This window comes from Camellia sinensis, chromosome 15 (genome assembly GCF_055761805.1).
Source record: "Camellia sinensis isolate YWXY chromosome 15, ASM5576180v1, whole genome shotgun sequence".
Taxonomy (NCBI): domain Eukaryota; kingdom Viridiplantae; phylum Streptophyta; class Magnoliopsida; order Ericales; family Theaceae; genus Camellia; species Camellia sinensis.
In genome coordinates, this window is record NC_138975.1 from 118,763,347 (window position 1) to 118,781,567 (window position 18,221).

At 35.3% G+C, this 18,221-nt stretch overlaps 1 protein-coding gene across 1 annotated transcript; it reads left to right on the forward strand.

Moving 5' to 3' along the window:
• Nucleotides 1-2,303: 2,303 nt before the first annotated feature.
• Nucleotides 2,304-17,834, forward strand: LOC114269964 (putative receptor-like protein kinase At5g61350). The gene is made up of 19 exons (XM_082908522.1): nucleotides 2,304-2,716; nucleotides 2,843-2,944; nucleotides 3,628-3,710; nucleotides 3,855-3,939; nucleotides 4,037-4,123; nucleotides 5,335-5,396; nucleotides 5,540-5,721; nucleotides 5,826-5,886; nucleotides 6,320-6,497; nucleotides 7,783-7,821; nucleotides 7,931-7,992; nucleotides 8,092-8,128; nucleotides 10,390-10,439; nucleotides 10,564-10,633; nucleotides 11,507-11,588; nucleotides 12,592-12,671; nucleotides 12,756-12,824; nucleotides 13,606-13,656; nucleotides 15,085-17,834. The coding sequence occupies exons 1-19, from the start codon at nucleotides 2,648-2,650 to the stop codon at nucleotides 17,692-17,694; spliced, it is 4,059 nt and encodes a 1,352-aa protein (XP_082764648.1). The 5' UTR covers nucleotides 2,304-2,647; the 3' UTR covers nucleotides 17,695-17,834.
• Nucleotides 17,835-18,221: the final 387 nt, after the last annotated feature.

Here is an 18,221-nt window from a genome sequence, read left to right on the forward strand (position 1 = left end):
TCAATTATTTATATTGCTCAAGGATGACCATCGAACTGCATCTCTAACCGTCGAACTGCTCCTCCATGATCGCTGATCATGTTGCCTCAAGATTAGCTCAATTACCCTATTACTTGCAGTTATGCTTCCCTCTTCAATTTGAATTTGAAATGTGAGTAACTGTTGAAGCCACATCACATTGCATCTCTTTGTTGATCCACTGCTACTCAGATCTCGTAATAACCAATACTAATTGCCATGTGTACAATCAGGATCGAAGACTTGAATAGGCTTCCCATATTATCCTTATTTTGTCACGCGTTGAATTGTAATTGACTTGTACAAAATATATAGCCAACATATATATAAAACAGTTGAAAATTGAAATTTATTTTCTACATCATGTGTTTTTATGTAGATTAGTAATACTACATCAGCGATATTATTATTATATTAAATTTTTATTCAATAAATCCATATTAACGATTGGTGGAGATTAAGACACGTGTACCCTTGCACTACCTAATAATTTTTGATTCGGTGATCCTCTCCGCAGATAAGAACACCCACTATCACTTTAGTCACTACTCTCGACTCGCATTCCTTGTAATTCACACACTATCCTCATTGCGTTACCTGCCGTCTAAGTCAAGACAAATTGATATCAGTCTCTCTGTTGATCTTCCACCTGTCAATTACACCCACGTGTATCCATCTGATCCCTCCAAAACAACACGTGCAAATCCAACGGCACACCAACCACCTACACAACAACAACGATGTTACTACTTATTTTTGACTAGTTACAGTAGAAATAAAAAAAAAAAAAAACATTAGTTTATTTAATTATATTTTTATTTATATATTATTGTTTTACTCAATCATACATATATTATTTAATGAGTTTCTAAAATTCTCTAAATATAATTAATTTGAAAATATTTTGTTAAAATAATTAACGTAATAGCTAGTTTATTAGAGAAAGTAAAATGGAAAATTTTATTATATACACTTTCACATTATATGCAACTTTAGTTAGGACTAATTTTTGTTTTTAGATATGACTAATTTTTTTTTAATTATGATATTATTTTGCGATTTTAATTGTGATTATTTATTTATTTTTTTGTGTTTAGTTATATTTTTTTTTAGTTTTGACTATTTCTTTTTTTTGGTGTTTGGTTATTATTTTTAAAACTCAAAACTAATTTTCTTCTTTTATTTTTTTCAATTATGAAATTATATCATTTTCTTTGTAGTTATAAAATACATATAATACACACTTTTTGAAAGATGTGTACCATAGACTTTCGCAAGTAAAACAAAATGAGACTAAAAATATTTTAAAAAATATTATTTTAGTAACTTTTTAACCTTTTATATGTAAAAAATTAAAAAAAAAAATGAATCAAAACAAGATAAAAACACAAAAAGTAAACTACTTTAGTAGCATCCCAAACAAACCCCTAATATAATAACCAACTGGTCTCTTTTGAGAAACTCATTAGAGATGCGAATGTCAAACATTCCAAACTTTGGATTACTAAAAGTTTGTCCGATTGTTAACTTTAGAGTATCTAAGGTCTTGTTAGGGAAGAGAGTTGCGTTAAAATAGTTTACTGAAAGACAAAATAAATTAAAATAGTCAATATATTAAAATGTCATATTCAATCCATAATCATTTTATTTTTTCTGTCACAATTATTAAATCAACTAAAAAAAGCTAATCAACCTCCCAAATACAATTATTTTAGCCAAATTAAAATAGTCATAACCAATTAAAATAATAAACTTCTCAAATAAAATCTAAGTTAGTTGAGATGCTAGGTAGGAAGCTGATTCTACAATTTTTTAAATAAAAAAAAATTAAATAAGTCTTCGTTTGGGAAGTGGGTTGGCTTTTTAACTTTTTGATTTTTTTTGCCATTTTAGCCTGGGCTAAAAAGCTTAGTTTGAGAAGGACTTTTTGACTTTTTTTTGTGAGAGAAGAGTGTAATGATTATGGGTTGGATGTGATGTTTTATTTTTTATGGCTAAGATAATCTATTTTATCTTTTGTGACTAAAATAGCCAAAAAAACCCACTTTAGTTCTTCTCAAACGGACTTTAAATAAACTTTGGACTACAGTAAGCTACGCGGAGACAATCGCTAGATATATGTAAGGACGGCAATGTTAGGTATCTCAAAATTTTGTGGCTTAAATGGCTTAAATCTGTCAAAACGATATTGTTTGACAAATTTTAAATGTAAAATGATATCGTTTTAACAAATTTAAACCATTTAAGTCACAAAATTTTAAGGTATCAAACATTTTCCATATAAGGGGGCGGACACTCTTCGGCTAAACTTCCTTGCAAGACCACCGTAAAATCGGGCATGAGGCTGAGATCGAAAGCTCTCAAACAGTAAAAACGCCATATAGAGATAGAGAACTGGCGCTTGGAAAAAAGCTTTAAGAGAGAGAAAAGTATTGGATACAGAGAGAGAGAGAGAACACGTAGACGAATATGGTCCGTGTATGCAATGAAGGATACAGGGACGAAAACGAGCCTTCTCTCTCCATTTAGCCTCCTTCTCTTCCATTCTCATCCTCTATTCACTCTCTCTTCTTCTTCTTCTTCTTAGTCGATTCACTCTCTCTCTCTCTCTCTCTCTCTCTCTCACTAAATGATAAGCGAGTCTTCATCATCGGGATTGAGCTTGGAAGGACTCGAAGATGTCGAAGAGTTCGCCGGGGTGAGTTTTTCTCTCCAACTTTCTTTCCTTTGTTTGGTTGCTGAGAAAATGTAGCTGTATTAACGAAATCAAAAGTTTTATTAAAAACTTTATTTTGATTGGGAGAATATGAATTGAAATGCGCAGACTAGCGAAGGAGACTCGTCAATGTCGTTGGAACGATTTTGTCATGTTTCTGATCTCATGCAGATGGGGAACCAAGCATTCCGAGAGAATCGCTTCGAAGAGGTGAAGTCTTCTCTCCCTCTGCTCCAGTTTGAGTTACGTTTTTGGGCGTATTTGTGGTTTCTTTGAATTGTACTTGAAAAAAATGGTAATTCAAGAGCAGACTTGTAATTCAGTAGTCGCAGCCAAATTACTGTGCAGAATGAATAATCTTGTGATGTGTTTCAAAGAATCCTCAAAAATGAATTTGGGAAGTATGATGGTCATGTGTGAACTGACAAGCAAACTAGTGATATTGACGTTTGAGGGTTGTTGGTTTTGGAGCCTCTGTCTCTATGCCTTTTGTTTTCATTTCCAAATCTTTGGAATGAATGATGAGGTTTGTAGTAACATAATGTTCTTTGATGTGCTGACTATGGTCAGGGATGTGGTGATTTGAGGGTCTTATAGGGGTAGGAAGTGGAGCTGGCAACAATTTTTTGTGATGTTTATTCTTTTAAGAGGTAATTCCATAATAGTCCCATGAAATTTTTCCTTCAACTTAATAGAAGTTTTATGATTACACGACACCCCTAAAAATACACTCCTCCATTTCATCCATCCCGCTCTAATTCTATGGGCCACATCATCCTCAATGCCTCCATCTTTATGAATAACTGATCCAAGATCCATAAATACATATATATATATTTTTTTTACGTATCAAATTTTCTTATCTCACTGAAATCTATCGATTTCTTGTGTAGGCAATCAATTGTTACTCAAGAGCTAATAATATTAAACCGAGTGATCCTGTCATTCTCAGCAACCGATGTGCAGCTTATCTCAGGTTAAATGTTGTTTCATGATTATGTTTCCATTATTAGTTTTTGTTCCACTGACATAATTCAGATGAATCTTAATTATGGAACTTTTTACTATTGTAATAGATTTGTGTACTGATAACAATTTTTTGGTTTTGAACTTCAACTAGGATTTGTCAATTTCTGAAACACAGATCTCCATTAGCTTCTGAACACAACCCATTGAGTGGACTGGATCCTACAACACATGCTGAAGTATGTCTTGTTGATTTTTTTTGTGAAAAATTGATTTTTCCTCCCCATATCATGACTATTGCACTCATTATTAAAATGCATTTAATCATCATTTCAGCTTGCTTTAAAGGATGCTGAGAAGGTGATGAACTTTCGAAGTGATTCAATAAAGTCACACATTTTGAAGGCCAATGCACTCATTTTGGTAAGAGCACCATATTGTATTTTAAATCCCACATTTCTAGAGGTTGATCTATGCAAGCATGCAAAGCTTTCGGCAGTTAAGATTTTAAACATCATGATGTCTAAAATCCTTCTGAACCAAATAACCCAACCAAGGGATTGTACTTTGACTTCTTCCCTTTCCAGAGCAAATTCAACAGATTGCTTCATGAAATCTGTTTCTTAAACTCATATAGGACTTTATTTGCACACAGTATGTTAAGGGGCAAAACTTAAGTGCTTGCAAGGAGAGGAGGTGATAATCTAACAACTAACTACTAACTTTTGCTGATCAAGAAAAAAAGAATGGGGCTTTGTTTGCAGGCTGCATTGCCTCCAGCTGTACTCGTGTAGAAGTCCATAGCAAAAGCTGACTGGTTGGGTAAAGAAGGTGCTCAAGTTTTTTGTTGCATGGAATTCTGTATCATATTAAAATACTGAAAGTAAAAGCTGGCTCATTTTGAAAGAAGGTGCTGAGTAATTTATATCGTAGCGTATTTTGTTTATAGGGTCCAATTTCTTTGTGGTGAGAATCATCATAAGATGCAGTGCCTTTTAGGGAAGTGAACAACACTCTTGACCTGTGTTACACGGACTTGGGTATGGTCCGTATGAGAGTCGGGTGTGGGTATGTGTCTAAAGGACATGTGGACACATAAAGGTATTTTATTTCTAAATATCCAATAACATAAATTGATCCAAGCTACGAACATCAAATAAAACTAAACCTGAGTAAAAAAAATTAACTAAATCTTACGAAAGATTTATCAGGCATGCCTGCAGTAGATGTTACACAAACAATCTGGAATTTTTTCATTACTTTCAATCAGTTGTTTGTTTGATTCTTATGTTCTGCCAAAGAAGTTCTAAGTTTCGTGATTAACAGATACTTTTTTCCATCCCATTTTATGTGTCGTAATTGACCTCGCATACAGTTTAAGGGAAGTCAAGAATCATAGAAGATTTCCAAAATTACCGTCACATTAACTTTTTTCAGGAATTGAGATTGCATTTTTTTTAATAACTGGGAATTGAGATAGAATTTATAGTTGATTAGAAGTTTTGAATTTTCCAACTAAGACGGTACTTCAAAAGTAGAAAGTGAGGCACCCAATGGGATGGAGTAGTTTATAAGATACTTGCTGGGTGGATATTATCTTTCATAACTAATACCAGCTTTATATGAATTGACAGTTAGAAAGATATGAGCTGGCCCGGGATGTCATTCTTTCAGGTCTTCAGGTTGATCCTATGAGGTAATAGTCTAGTGTGTAATTGGGTTCTCCCATGTTTTTCATATTGAAAATTAAGTCTGTGTTTTTACTTCTTTTACCATCCATTGGACATTTAGTGTTCCACATAATAATTTTTTATGGTGTTTGTTTCTGGTGATCTGTAGCATCCCTCTTAAGGTTTTGGAGAGAACAACTGCCAGCACAATTGGGAGGAGAGGCCAAAAGAAAGCTGAGCGCACTGATGACTTTGATTGCACTCTTTGCCTGAAGTTACTATATGAACCTGTTACAACTCCTTGTGGACATTCCTTTTGCCGCTCATGCCTGTTTCAAGCAATGGATAGAGGTATGCAGTTATATTTATATATGTGTGTTCACATATATTCATATATATTTATTGAAATTATTATGTCAACCTTTTCATTCTGACCCTTGAATAAATAATGCTAGGTAACAGATGTCCACTGTGCCGAACAGTTCTGTTTATTAGTCCCAGAACATGTGCAATCAGGTTAGTTAATTTAATTCATGCTTAATTGGAACACTTGCCTAAGCAATGTGACATAAGAGACAGCTTTGCTGTTCTCCGCATGCTTTTTGCATTTAGCATGTGTAGTTGATTCGGTAGGAGTCATTTATCCCACATGATAAAATTTTAGTCAGTAGAACCTCATTCGTCCATATTTTAATTTGACCATAGGAAGAAACATAAAATAGATGGAAAGGCACATGAGATTACTGAAATAATTTTGGGAAGGCTGACTGGAGATTTGGATCCATGTAGCCGATCCAAGGTAGTTGGAATTAAGTCTTCATGATTTTATTTGAGTTAATTTGGGTTGTACATTCTAACCTTACTCTTTGGCCTATTTTCTTGTTAATATTTCATTACCTTCAATCTTCTTCATGTTGTCTATTGTATAACACTTGCTGGGCTTCGACAGTGTCACGCTAAACAACATAATAGAAAAGAACTTTCCTGAGGAATATGCTGAAAGGAAGTTGGAGTATGATAGTTTGACAAACTCTGGTGCTGATTTGATGCCTCTTTTTGTCATGGATGTTGTCCTACCATGCCAGAAGTTTCACCTCAATATATTTGAACCACGCTATAGACTTATGGTGAGCTGGTCAATTGATTGCTCTTTCTCACACATTTGGCTGCTATGTATTGGTTTACTGAACTTGAGCAACATGGGTTTCAGCGTAACTTGCAGTCTTACTGTACACATTGGTTATAGTTAAGCAGTAACATGACACAAAATTACTCTCTGTGGTGAAGCATAAAACTTATGTTCTAGTCTGTTATCTAATACTGAGTGAAATCTAAAGCAACCAGGTCAACTCACACCAGAATTGCCACTTGGCAAACGAGATTTCCTTATGTTTGGATCTTGTATTTGATGTGGGAACGAAAAGAAAAGGGAAATGAAAATGATATTATTTGTGCTCATTCATTTTTCAATGGGTAACCAAATGAAAAAATGGATTTCAAAGAAATGCCTATTCATTTTCTTCTCATTTTTCCAGCCCAACCAAACAAAAGAGAGAAATTTGGGTTCTGTCATTTCATTTTTATTTTCTTTTTTCTTTTTGTCCTTTTTCCTTTTTCCTTTTTCCTTTTTCCTTTTTCCTTTTTCTTTCCCTTCAAAAATCAAAGAACCAAACATTAGTATTTTTTTTCCATGTTAAACAAAGCCAAGTCTTTTCCACCTTCTATTTGAGTTCAAAGAAATGCCTATTCATTTTCTTCTCATTTTTCCAGCCCAACCAAACAAAAGAGAGAAATTTGGGTTCTGTCATTTCATTTTTATTTTCTTTTTTCTTTTTGTCCTTTTTCCTTTTTCCTTTTTCCTTTTTCGTTTTTCCTTTTTCCTTTTTCTTTCCCTTCAAAAATCAAAGAACCAAACATTAGTATTTTTTTTCCATGTTAAACAAAGCCAAGTCTTTTCCACCTTCTATTTGAGCTTTCTTGCTTGAGGCTGTTTTTATTACCCCAGATATGAGCCACCCTCATTGGAGCCATTTTCTACCCAACAGTACTTCATATCCTCCTTGCTCTGTCTAAGATTGCACTAGAGGTAATGAACCAGGTGTCCTTTGTTTCTTGGTTTTTATTTGGCTAAGAACTCCATAGGTTGTACACCAACCATAAGTAGCTTGAACTGTGATGGTCACCCCGTTAAACTATTTCCAATCCCCAAGATGCCTTTGGTTGGATGTTCATACATGATCCACCGTCTGCACTTCCTACATTCTCTCCCAACAATTGGTGATAACTGGAATGTCTCAGACTCGGTTAATTTATGTTTCACATAATTTATATTTCTTTGACTTTGTGATATAGAAAATAGTAGTCTCATTTTATGTATCATTATTTTTATTTTCTTAAATACTTTGATGACAGGTTAGGAGAATAATGGAAGGGAATCACCGTATGGGAATGGTAGATTTTTGTGACTGGTCCTTTCTTTCCCATTTCTTCTTTAAGGTATATTGGATGGTCCTGCATTCCCTCACTATTACTGGCTTTGGTCTGTCTATTAATGATGTAGGTTATCACTGATCCTACAACAGGATCCGTAGCTGATGTTGCTTGTGAAGTGGAGATTACTGAGTAGGTGTTATTGCTTTACAGAATCAGTATTAATTTTTATTTTTTAATTACATTTCATTCTTTTATATCCAATGAGTAATTTTCTGTTCTTTCCTACAGGTGTGAGCCACTTCCAGATGGACGTTTCTTTCTAGAGGTGAAATATCAACACATCTTAATGCTTATATCCCTTGTTATCCCTTTGCTTCCCTGCCTCACACAATGTTTTATCCTACCTGCGACAAAGCCTGAATCTCTTTGCTGCTGTTTTGAAAATCTTGTGTTTCTTGTCTATCCTAATTGGAACGTCCTGTCTTTTTTTCCTCCTTTATAATTGAAGAGCCCTCCAATTTTTTTTTACATAAGGGGAAGGAGCTTCTTGGTGGTGGATAACTTTGTGTTTGAACGTGGTTATTATCTTCTTTACATCTTTTCAATTCTCAACAAGCCATCACACATGACGTTACTTTTTGAAGTCTCTTGTTTTATTTTGTCTGTTAGTGGGAATGCAGACTTCCTGTTAAATTCTTATATCCAGAAATGCCTCCGTGCTGTGAGTTTTAGAGTTCACACTGTTAGTCGAGTCCACATAGTCAGTGGCTTAGGAACTACAAGTCTCAGGTTACTCTTCATGCACTTACTGTTCGCATGTGGTTTACGGGTGTAGTGCGCATTGATGGGAATTTGTTTCTACTCAAAAATGAGTTGGAGAAACCTAGTGTAACAAAAACAAAGAATTCCTTCAGTTTGTTTGTTTGTTTTTTTTTTTTTTAATTTTTTAAATTTTTTTATTGGCAGCAAGATATTTATTTAGAATAGGAAAAGAAAGATACAAAATGTCGACGGAGGACAAGAAGTCCACCAACGAAAGTTTAAAACAAAAACTACATCTCACACACTGCTCTCCAATCTCTAGACATTAAAAGGACCTTTTTTGATGCTTGTTGACGTGGAGAAATCTAGTGTAACAAAAACAAAGTATTCTCTTAGGTTGAAGCATGCTTTTGTTTCTTATATAGAGAGAAAATACCACTTTGCTTGTTGAGCATTTGCATGTGGTTTAACTGTTCTTTTTTATGATTAAGAAAAACTAGGGAATAGTAGTTCCAGTAAACTTTGGAGGTGGTGTTTTAGTAAATTAAATTGATACTTCATTTATTGCAAATCCAAAAATGGTCATGGTGAACCAAAGAAGGGTTCATTTGGGATGGGGGTTGGCCTTTTGACTTTTTGACTATTTTAGCCTAGGGCTAAAAAGTCTTGTTTGGGATAGAGTTTTGGCTTTTTTGACTTTTGTGAGATAAAAAATGAAATGATTATGGTTTGGATGCGATGTTTTGTCTTATTGGGCTAAAAAATTTATTTTGTTTTTTTGTGGCTAAAAAAGCCCAAAAGTCAAAAAGCTTGGCATGTCAAACGAAGGCGAAGCATCATTTCAATATACACATCTATACAAAATGCGCATATTCAGGTTGGGAAACTGCTTCTAATAGGTTTATGCAGTGTGATTATTCATTCAGTTGGTAGTAGAAGTACGTTTTTCCTAGGCTAATAGATAGTTTTGTAAAGCTAAATATTGAAAAACATCACATTATGAAATTTTTACTTTTTCTTCAAACCTTTTCAGTTACTGTCCAAATTAATTGAGCTATGTATGTTTTAAGTTGCTCACTCAAGCATTCCGGTCAACAATTATTAATGGAAAGGACTTCAATATCATTGTCTTAAGAGGTTGGATTTGTAATGAATGATTAGTGATGAACCTAGAAATTTTGCTAAGATATTTTCTTAGACTTTGAGGCCAAAATATATTGTCATAAATACTCCCGAAATAGTTTTTAGGGCCTAAGTGAAATTTGAAAAATTAGGGAGCCAGGTCAAATTTCTTAGAATTTAAGGGAGCCAAATACTATTTTGTGTCATAATATCCACAAAAACTATAAAACTTAAGTGAAATTCTTAGAAGTTTGGAGGGCTATGTAAAAATACTTAGATGCATCATGCATTAAGGTGGCACTTAGACATTTAGGCTGTTTTTGGATCTTGGATTTGTGGAGGGGGGGGGGGGGGGGAAGAAGGAAAGGGAAAAGATAGGAAAAGAGAACGAAGTGAAGAATCTATTTCTCTCTTTTTTGGTTGGATAGGAAAATGAGAAAAAAATGAATAGATATTTATCAAAAAAATCTTTCTTTTTTTTCTTTTTTTTTAAGGTTTAGTTACCCATAAAAATGAATATGTAAATGTAATTTCACTTGGCATGGACAAAATTCATGATCCAAACATAGCATTTATGATAGGAGAGACACTCCAGGGACACTTCATTTGCCAAGTTTTTATTTTTTATTTTTTTCAAGTTTCATTTTGTAGTTTGTACATTTATCAACTTTGATTGTCTAACAAGGGTTCAATGTCATGCAGCTTGAAAGCTGCAGGAGATTCCGCATCCTACGTACTTGGAATCAAGATGGGTTAGTTTAATCACCACTTAGTGTCAAATATATGTTATGGTTGCTCTTCATATAATTGACATTTGATTCATTTGTCTGATTTATAAATTTGGCCTTTTGTTTTGGTCCCCCATGATATATGAAGGTATCGAGTGGCTGAAATTGAATGGATACATGATATATATCCATCAGAAGGAACAAGAGAGAAAGCAGATGTAAGTGTTACTGCAATTTTGGATTACATCTTTCATTTGATTTATTAAAGATCAATGGAAATGCTAAAGGCATATTAATCTGTAGGACTTTTTTAAGGCTTTCCTGAAGTTAAGATGGTTCTAAAATGCCTCAAGGCTTACAAAACCAAGCAAGGGTTTTATTGAGCATATAACTAAAGCCAAGCTGGGACGCTAGGTGCAGCTTTTGTGGTTTTCTTTCCGTCGGTTCATGAAACCTACATGTCATGACTGAGTTTTTAGATTTTTTTTTCTTTAATTTTCGAGTGACCAACATTAATCATTGGTTACTTTTGAATTCAACAAGAAGTTATTATTTTTTATTTTTATTGTTTTGTTTTATTTTATTAAAATATCCCTATTTGTGCAAATCGATTTACCATTTAAAAATAAAATTAGTTATTGATGGAATTTGCATTAAAAAAATGATAGAATATTAGTGTTTTTCTTTGTTAACTTTTCTAGCATGCTGTTGAGTTTTTAAAACCTGTTTTGTTTTATTATTATTTTTCTATCTTTTATTTTGTTTCTTTTTTTTTTATTCTCACACATTATATACACATAATATTATGAAAGCATGCATAAATAAAAGTTAAACAACCAAAAGGCGCAGGCCATCTGTTTCAAGAGGGTTATGCCATGTTTTTTAGGGAGTCTAAATGGCTTGCAAAATGCTTTAGCTTTTGAAAGCATTGAACCTGCCATTAAAAGTTTCATTCCTTTTAATGCCATTGTCTAAAAAGATTCTAATGTGGAAGGTGGAAGTTGAATGATATCGATCGCCCCTTAATTTTTTGTTTTTATTTATTTATTTTGTTTAAATGGTACCTTTGATTAATTTCTGGAAGCTCACAGTTACAGGAATTGACAAATAATGCATCTGGACTTGCTCTATCATGGATGAGGAGGGCACGACAGGCAGCAGAACAACGACGAGGTAAAAATTGAAGAAAAGGATGATAAACTGAGTCTACTTTAAAATGTTTTGTTTCTTTTTGCTTTTCTAATATCAATTGAACCACCAAGGTCTCAACTTGCTATTCATGAGACATTATAGTCAATCAGATCTTCCATCTGTATTATATATATTACAATTTACAATTACTAGTTTCCAAATAAAAAAAGCAGACTCCCTTAAATACAAAGATAACTACTACTAGAATTTTAGTAGTTATTTCCAAATAAAAAATTGCCCCCTTTAAATCCAGGGATAACTACTACCAGAATTTTAGTAATTACTCTCTCCATAATTAAATTTATGGTAATGACAAAAGTATTTCCTACATGACAAAATTCTCAATCTTAACATTTCATAATTTTGAGTAAATGACTCCTAGTTAGGTTTTAGGATGCTCAATGTAATACATACAAGTTGATGACAATAACAACTATGATTAACACTTCTTTTGGAGGGGGCACTTTGCGTGGGTCATGAGATTAGTTGAGTTGCACATAAGCTGGCCTAGACACCCAATTATAAAAATAAAAAAGAAGTTTCTTTGAGAAACCTTTTTCATGTGAAGATAATTCTTTGGAAAATTGGCCTATAGTTCTCAAATCTTGCAAACAAATATTTCATAACTTTTATTTCACATCTAGAGACATTGATTTATTGAAAAAGTACTATACTATTATATATAATATATGTATAGAAATGGTAGACAATTTTTTACTCTAAAATTGGTTGTAGTAAGTTTTCTTTTTTCATAAACATGTTACATGAGTATACTCTCTGCATCTCCAAGGAAAATTTCTTACTCCAACCCCCCCCCTTATTTTTGTTCATTATGTTGATCCTACTTTATGTTCATTTGAAACTAAAAATAATTTTTTCCAATTATGTTTGGTATCTTTTTCTTATCCCATTCTTATTTGCAACAAGAGGATACTTTCACCTCTCTTTTCCTTAATGCAACACTATGTCTTGAATTTGTGTGCAGATAGAATTAGACTTCTGGAACTTGATAAAGCGGAATCAATGATGCCCACAACACGTGATCCTGAGCGCTACAGTTTTTGGGTATATCCATATTTATAATTTACTTTCTCTACTACCTGAAATATGGTTTTTATATTCTCATGTCCGGTATATGTTTGATTGCAGCTTGCTACTCTAACAAACCGGAGGCCATCAGAAAGATTACAACTCCTTCGCATGAGAGATACAAATGAGGTATTTATTGGATCCTTGTAACAAATCCTATGTTACCTGTTCCATGCTAGGCTGATTTTAACAATTTTGACCATATTCGTTTACTAGAGTTACTAATCCAAATAATCTGACCTATGAAGCACTGACACTTCAAAGTGGGTGCCATATCTGTGTCAAACACGTATAGGACACCGACATGCCGGTGACACTTGTGTTCATGTTTCAGACATGCCACATGACATGTCAATATTTTTAATTGTTATTTTTTTCCAAGACACTTTGAGGACACTTCACAGATACTTGTCCCGTTTTTGGACATGCCTTAAAACATTTTTATAAGTTTCTTTTCTATAAATTTTAGTAAGATGATTTGGAGTCCCAAGTAAAATACATGAAAACCAAAAAGGAGGAAAGTGAAAAAAAAAAAAAATTAAAAAAAAATTCATCACATATACATTGATAACTCTTGTATCTTTCTGCCTTAAATTCATATCAAATATGTATAGCAAATAAAATAAAATATTTTTTGTTTTACTGAATCATTGCCGTGTTTGTATAGTAATTTTTAAGAATCGCCATGTCATGTGTTCCCATGTCTATGTTTATGTCCGTGTCCATGTTTTTTAAATCTGACCATGGGATGATAATTGCAGTTGCATACTCGCATTGTGTTTCCTATATGTCATGATTCAATTTGTTTCCTCAACTGAAAACAATTTTTAAAACTCATTTGCAATAATTATTAATTAGTTTACCTTTTTTGCTTTTTCCTTTTTTCTTTTTGTGGGAATTTCCCCTGCAGAGGATAGGCAGGTCACTGGTTTACATGGGAGCAGAAGAACAAGGATATAGAGTGCAATAAAATAAAGTGTAACATATTTCATTACCTAAAAATTTTATTGCATATTTTAAGTTTATATACAGGCTATATTCAATATTCTTTGATCCACATGATAAAGATAGTGGATCTTCATTTCTTATTGTAAAAAAAAAATTAAACCCAAATTGAATTAATTTGAACCACCACAATTTTGCCTCTGCTTTAGCTCCCTGTCTTGGATATGTGATCTTCTGTTTCTGAAAATAATAAAAGTCGGAAAATGTTTTTTTGAATATATCGATGTATACCATAGTTTTGCTAATGTCACCTCTACCTTTGTCGTCATCGCCGCCAACACCACAATCGATGTCTCTGCCACTATCACCACCACCAATTTATCACCAACACCACAATCGATGTCTCTGGCACTATCACCACCACCAATTTATCACCAACGTTGCCACCGCACCCACCACCACCATTAACCACCAACTACATTATTTTCAAAGTTACAATACATTATTAAATGTAATTGGTTGGCATAAAGCTCAAACCTAGAAGAAGTCCAAGATTAGGGAAGCCCAAGTAATGTTACAAAGAATGACTTGAATTTTTTATATTCCTTCTTATGTTGACTAAGACCCAGTTAATTCTATCCATCAGATCAGGATCAGAGAGACATTATTCATTTCTGGGTCCCATATCCCATGATATATGGATGAAATCATGGAATAAGGAAATGATACATGACCTTACCCTACCCATAGAGGGCAAAACCTCTTGAAAGAGGGTCCATTGCTAATTACACTGGGTAAAGGCCCCCTAGCTCATCCCAGCTGGATACGCGGCTTTGACTTGTTCGGTTGGTTAGTTAAATCAATATAACAACATTAGCTTTTGAGCACCTAAAGAATATACAGGGCAATCATTCACCTGTCTCGGAGTCTCAGACTATCATGTGATATTATTTTATGGTACTTTTTAAATAAAATTAAAAATTTTACAGATGAAATATGATTTATTAACCTTTGTTAAGTAACTAGGAAATGAAGAATAATTTATTTAGTATGTGTTACAGTTTTTCGTTGATAGAAAATATCATGCAAACAATACTCCATTGGAGCATCTAGTAATATTCGTCTAACACATGCATTACTCTCTAATTGAATTTAAAATATTTTTTCTCACCGAAAAAAGTCTGTCTTATTATTAGACTTTTATCACCGTCTCTCTTTCATACGAGGTTGCACGTCCTTCCCCTTACATGTCCCCAACATTCTCTCTCTCTCTCTCTCTCTCCATACAAAAACATCACTACCTTAACAAACTCTTTCCCATTCTACTCCCATGGAGGAGTTGCTTATGGCTTACCCACAATGTCTACTCCACCACCACCTCCTCCACCGCTGCCACCGCCCTGCCTAGCTCAACACCACCACTAACACTTGCCAATAACCACAACACAAAATGGGAGCCAAGGAGGAGAAACATGGGGTGTCAAACCCTCTCCCTGCACTCCTCTGCTCCCTTCGCCCTCTTTTCCTCTGTTTCGTCTTCTTCACCTCCATAAACCCCTGCATTGCTCAAGGGGATGTTTCTTCCTTCTCTCCTCCAATGTCAAAATACACACCACCTGATAACTACCTCATCAACTGTGGTTCACCTGAAAACACCCTCCTCTACGATGGTCGAACCTTCATATCTGATCCCCAATCGGCTTCTTTCCTCTCCACCGACGAAAACATACTAACTTCTGTCAATTCCCTTCCCAACACCATCTCTCCTTTATATCTTACTGCAAGAATTTTTGATGATGAATCAATGTATAGATTCCCCATCTTCAAACAAGGCCGCCATTGGCTCCGCCTTTACTTCTATCCACTTCCACACCCGACGTACAATCTCACAACCGCTATCTTCACTGTCACCACCGACACCACTGTGCTCTTACACAGGTTTTCAGTGAAAAACAACACTACAGTGGTATTCAAAGAATACCTCATTAACATCACCTCTTCGGGATTCTCCCTCAAATTCTCCCCGATGAAGAACTCATTCACGTTCATCAACGCTATAGAGCTTGTCTCTGCTCCTGACAACCTTATTTCAGATTCCGCGTCTGCAATTTCCCCGGTTGGTGATTTCAATGGCTTGTCAAACTACGCGCTTGAAGTGTCTCATCGGTTGAATGTGGGAGGACCGGTTATAACTCCTGGAAACGATACGTTGGGGAGGACATGGCTAAATGATGGCCAATTCATGACATTTTCACAAGGGGCTAAAGTTGTGTCTGTTACTCCTGATGTTGTCAAATACCCGGAAGGTGGGGCAACGCCTTTGATTGCCCCGAATTGGGTATATGCCACAGCCGATGAGATGGTGGACTCTGGTGTGGCCAACACCAATTTCAACCTCACTTGGGTCATAGCTGTTGATCCAACTTTTTCTTACTTGATTAGAATGCATTTTTGTGACATTGTGAGTTTAGGCCTTAATGAACTCTACTTCAATGTCTATGTCAATGGTATGTTGGGTGTATCAAATCTCGACCTCTCAACCCTCACCTCCGGCCTCGCAGTCCCTTACTACAAAGATTTTGTGATCAACGCCTCCACAATTGCCAACGGGTCCATCATGGTTCAAGTTGGCCCTGCTTCCACCGCTCTATCAAGCCTCCCAAATGCTATTCTCAATGGCCTTGAGGTCATGAAAATGAGCAACTCGGCTGGAAGCCTAGACGGGTTGTTTGCATCCAATGGTGTGTTCAAAGGTCCCAAGTCAGGACCGACTTCAATTCAAATCGCTGCAGCGATTGGATTGGCAATGGGGGTAACAGCAATGTTGTTGCTTGTACTTGGCATGGCTCGGTGGCGAAGGAGGCCTCGGGATTGGAATCAAAAGTGGGGCAGCTTTTCGTCGTGGCTCCTTCCTCTCAATGCCAGCCAATGTAGCTTCTTGTCTTGCAAGAGCAAGAGTAGCTACTCTAGTATCATGTCTTCTGGAATTGGATTAGGCCGGTTCTTCACTTTCAGTGAATTGCGGGAAGCGACAAGAAATTTTGATGAAAATGCAGTGATTGGTGTTGGAGGGTTTGGGAAAGTGTACATTGGGGAATTAGACGATGGGACAACGCTTGCGATAAAGCGTGGGAACCCGAGTTCAGCACAAGGAATTAACGAGTTCCAAACAGAGATTCAAATGCTTTCCAAGCTCCGTCATCGCCACCTCGTTTCGCTCATTGGGTACTGCGATGAACAGTCAGAAATGATCCTCATATACGAGTACATGTCTAATGGCCCACTTCGCGACCACCTCTATGGCTCCAAGTCAGATCTACCTTCCTTACCATGGAGACAACGCCTTGAAATTTGCATTGGTGCAGCTCGTGGGTTGCACTACCTCCACACCGGTGCAGCCCAAGGCATAATCCACCGCGATGTCAAAACAACAAACATACTCCTAGACGAGAATTTTGTTGCCAAAGTCTCTGATTTCGGGTTATCTAAAGCTGGACCATCATTAGAACAAACCCATGTGAGCACTGCGGTGAAGGGTAGTTTTGGCTATCTAGACCCAGAGTACTTTCGAAGGCAACAGTTGACAGAGAAATCCGATGTGTACTCATTTGGAGTAGTCCTTTTCGAGGTTTTGTGTGCAAGGCCGGCCTTAGACCCTTCATTGCCAAGGGAACAAGTGAATTTAGCTGAGTGGGCATTACAACAACACAGAAAGGGCTTGGTTGAGAAGATTGTCGATCCTCGTCTTGTTGGAAGCGTCAGCTCAGAATCGCTAACCAAGTACGTGGAAGCCGCAGAGAAGTGCTTGGCAGAGTATGGTGTTGATAGGCCTTCAATGGGAGATGTGTTGTGGAACTTGGAGTTTGCTTTGCAGCTTCAAGAGGCATCATCAAAGCTTGATCCTATTGCAGATGATGATAATGAAGAACTCATTGCTTTGAATCAAATATCAAGCAAACAAAACAATAAAGGAGAGTTGGCTATTGATGTGAGTGATGATTCAGGAGTAGTAGTTGGTTCTCCTTTGTTTTTGCACGATTTCCATGGAAGGTAAAAAGGGCATTTACAAGAAGAATTCAATTGCCCAAGGGTGTGTTTGGATGGAGTTGTTAGTAGATTGTATTTATGAAGAACTAATCTTCTTCATTTTGTTTGTTGTTTTAAAAAAAATTCTTGAATTTTTTTTTGGTTAAATCAAAGTTTGTTGTTTAATGATTAACCTTGAAAGTACTTAGTATGTTTTTTCTTTTATTCTATTTTATTTTATTTTGATTGATACATCGAAGGCTATTGCTAGAAGAAAGAAAATTCGAACCTTGACCTCTAAATGTGATGTGTTACTTTTGCAATCTACTTTAGAAATCCATCATATTAGCTATTCATCAATAAATCTCAACTCCCTTCATATTTGTTTGTCATGTTTGATTCGCAAATTAGATTGTGTGATAAGTTTTCCAAACAAATAATTATGGGAAGGGCATTTTGGTCATTTGGAGTAGAAAATAATATTTGGGATAAATTATTCCACATTCCAATAAAACAAAATAATTCCGCATATATAAGATAAAAGAATCTCTCAAA

Excerpts from the sequence above, each read along its gene's own strand:
- LOC114269964 (XM_082908522.1), top strand. The coding sequence starts at position 2,648 with ATGATAAGCGAGTCTTCATCATCGGGATTGAGCTTGGAAGGACTCGAA. Across the intron at positions 3,711-3,854 it reads CGATGTGCAGCTTATCTCAG|GATTTGTCAATTTCTGAAAC; the intron begins GTTAAATGTTGT and ends AACTTCAACTAG. Across the intron at positions 12,672-12,755 it reads CTGAGCGCTACAGTTTTTGG|CTTGCTACTCTAACAAACCG; the intron begins GTATATCCATAT and ends GTTTGATTGCAG.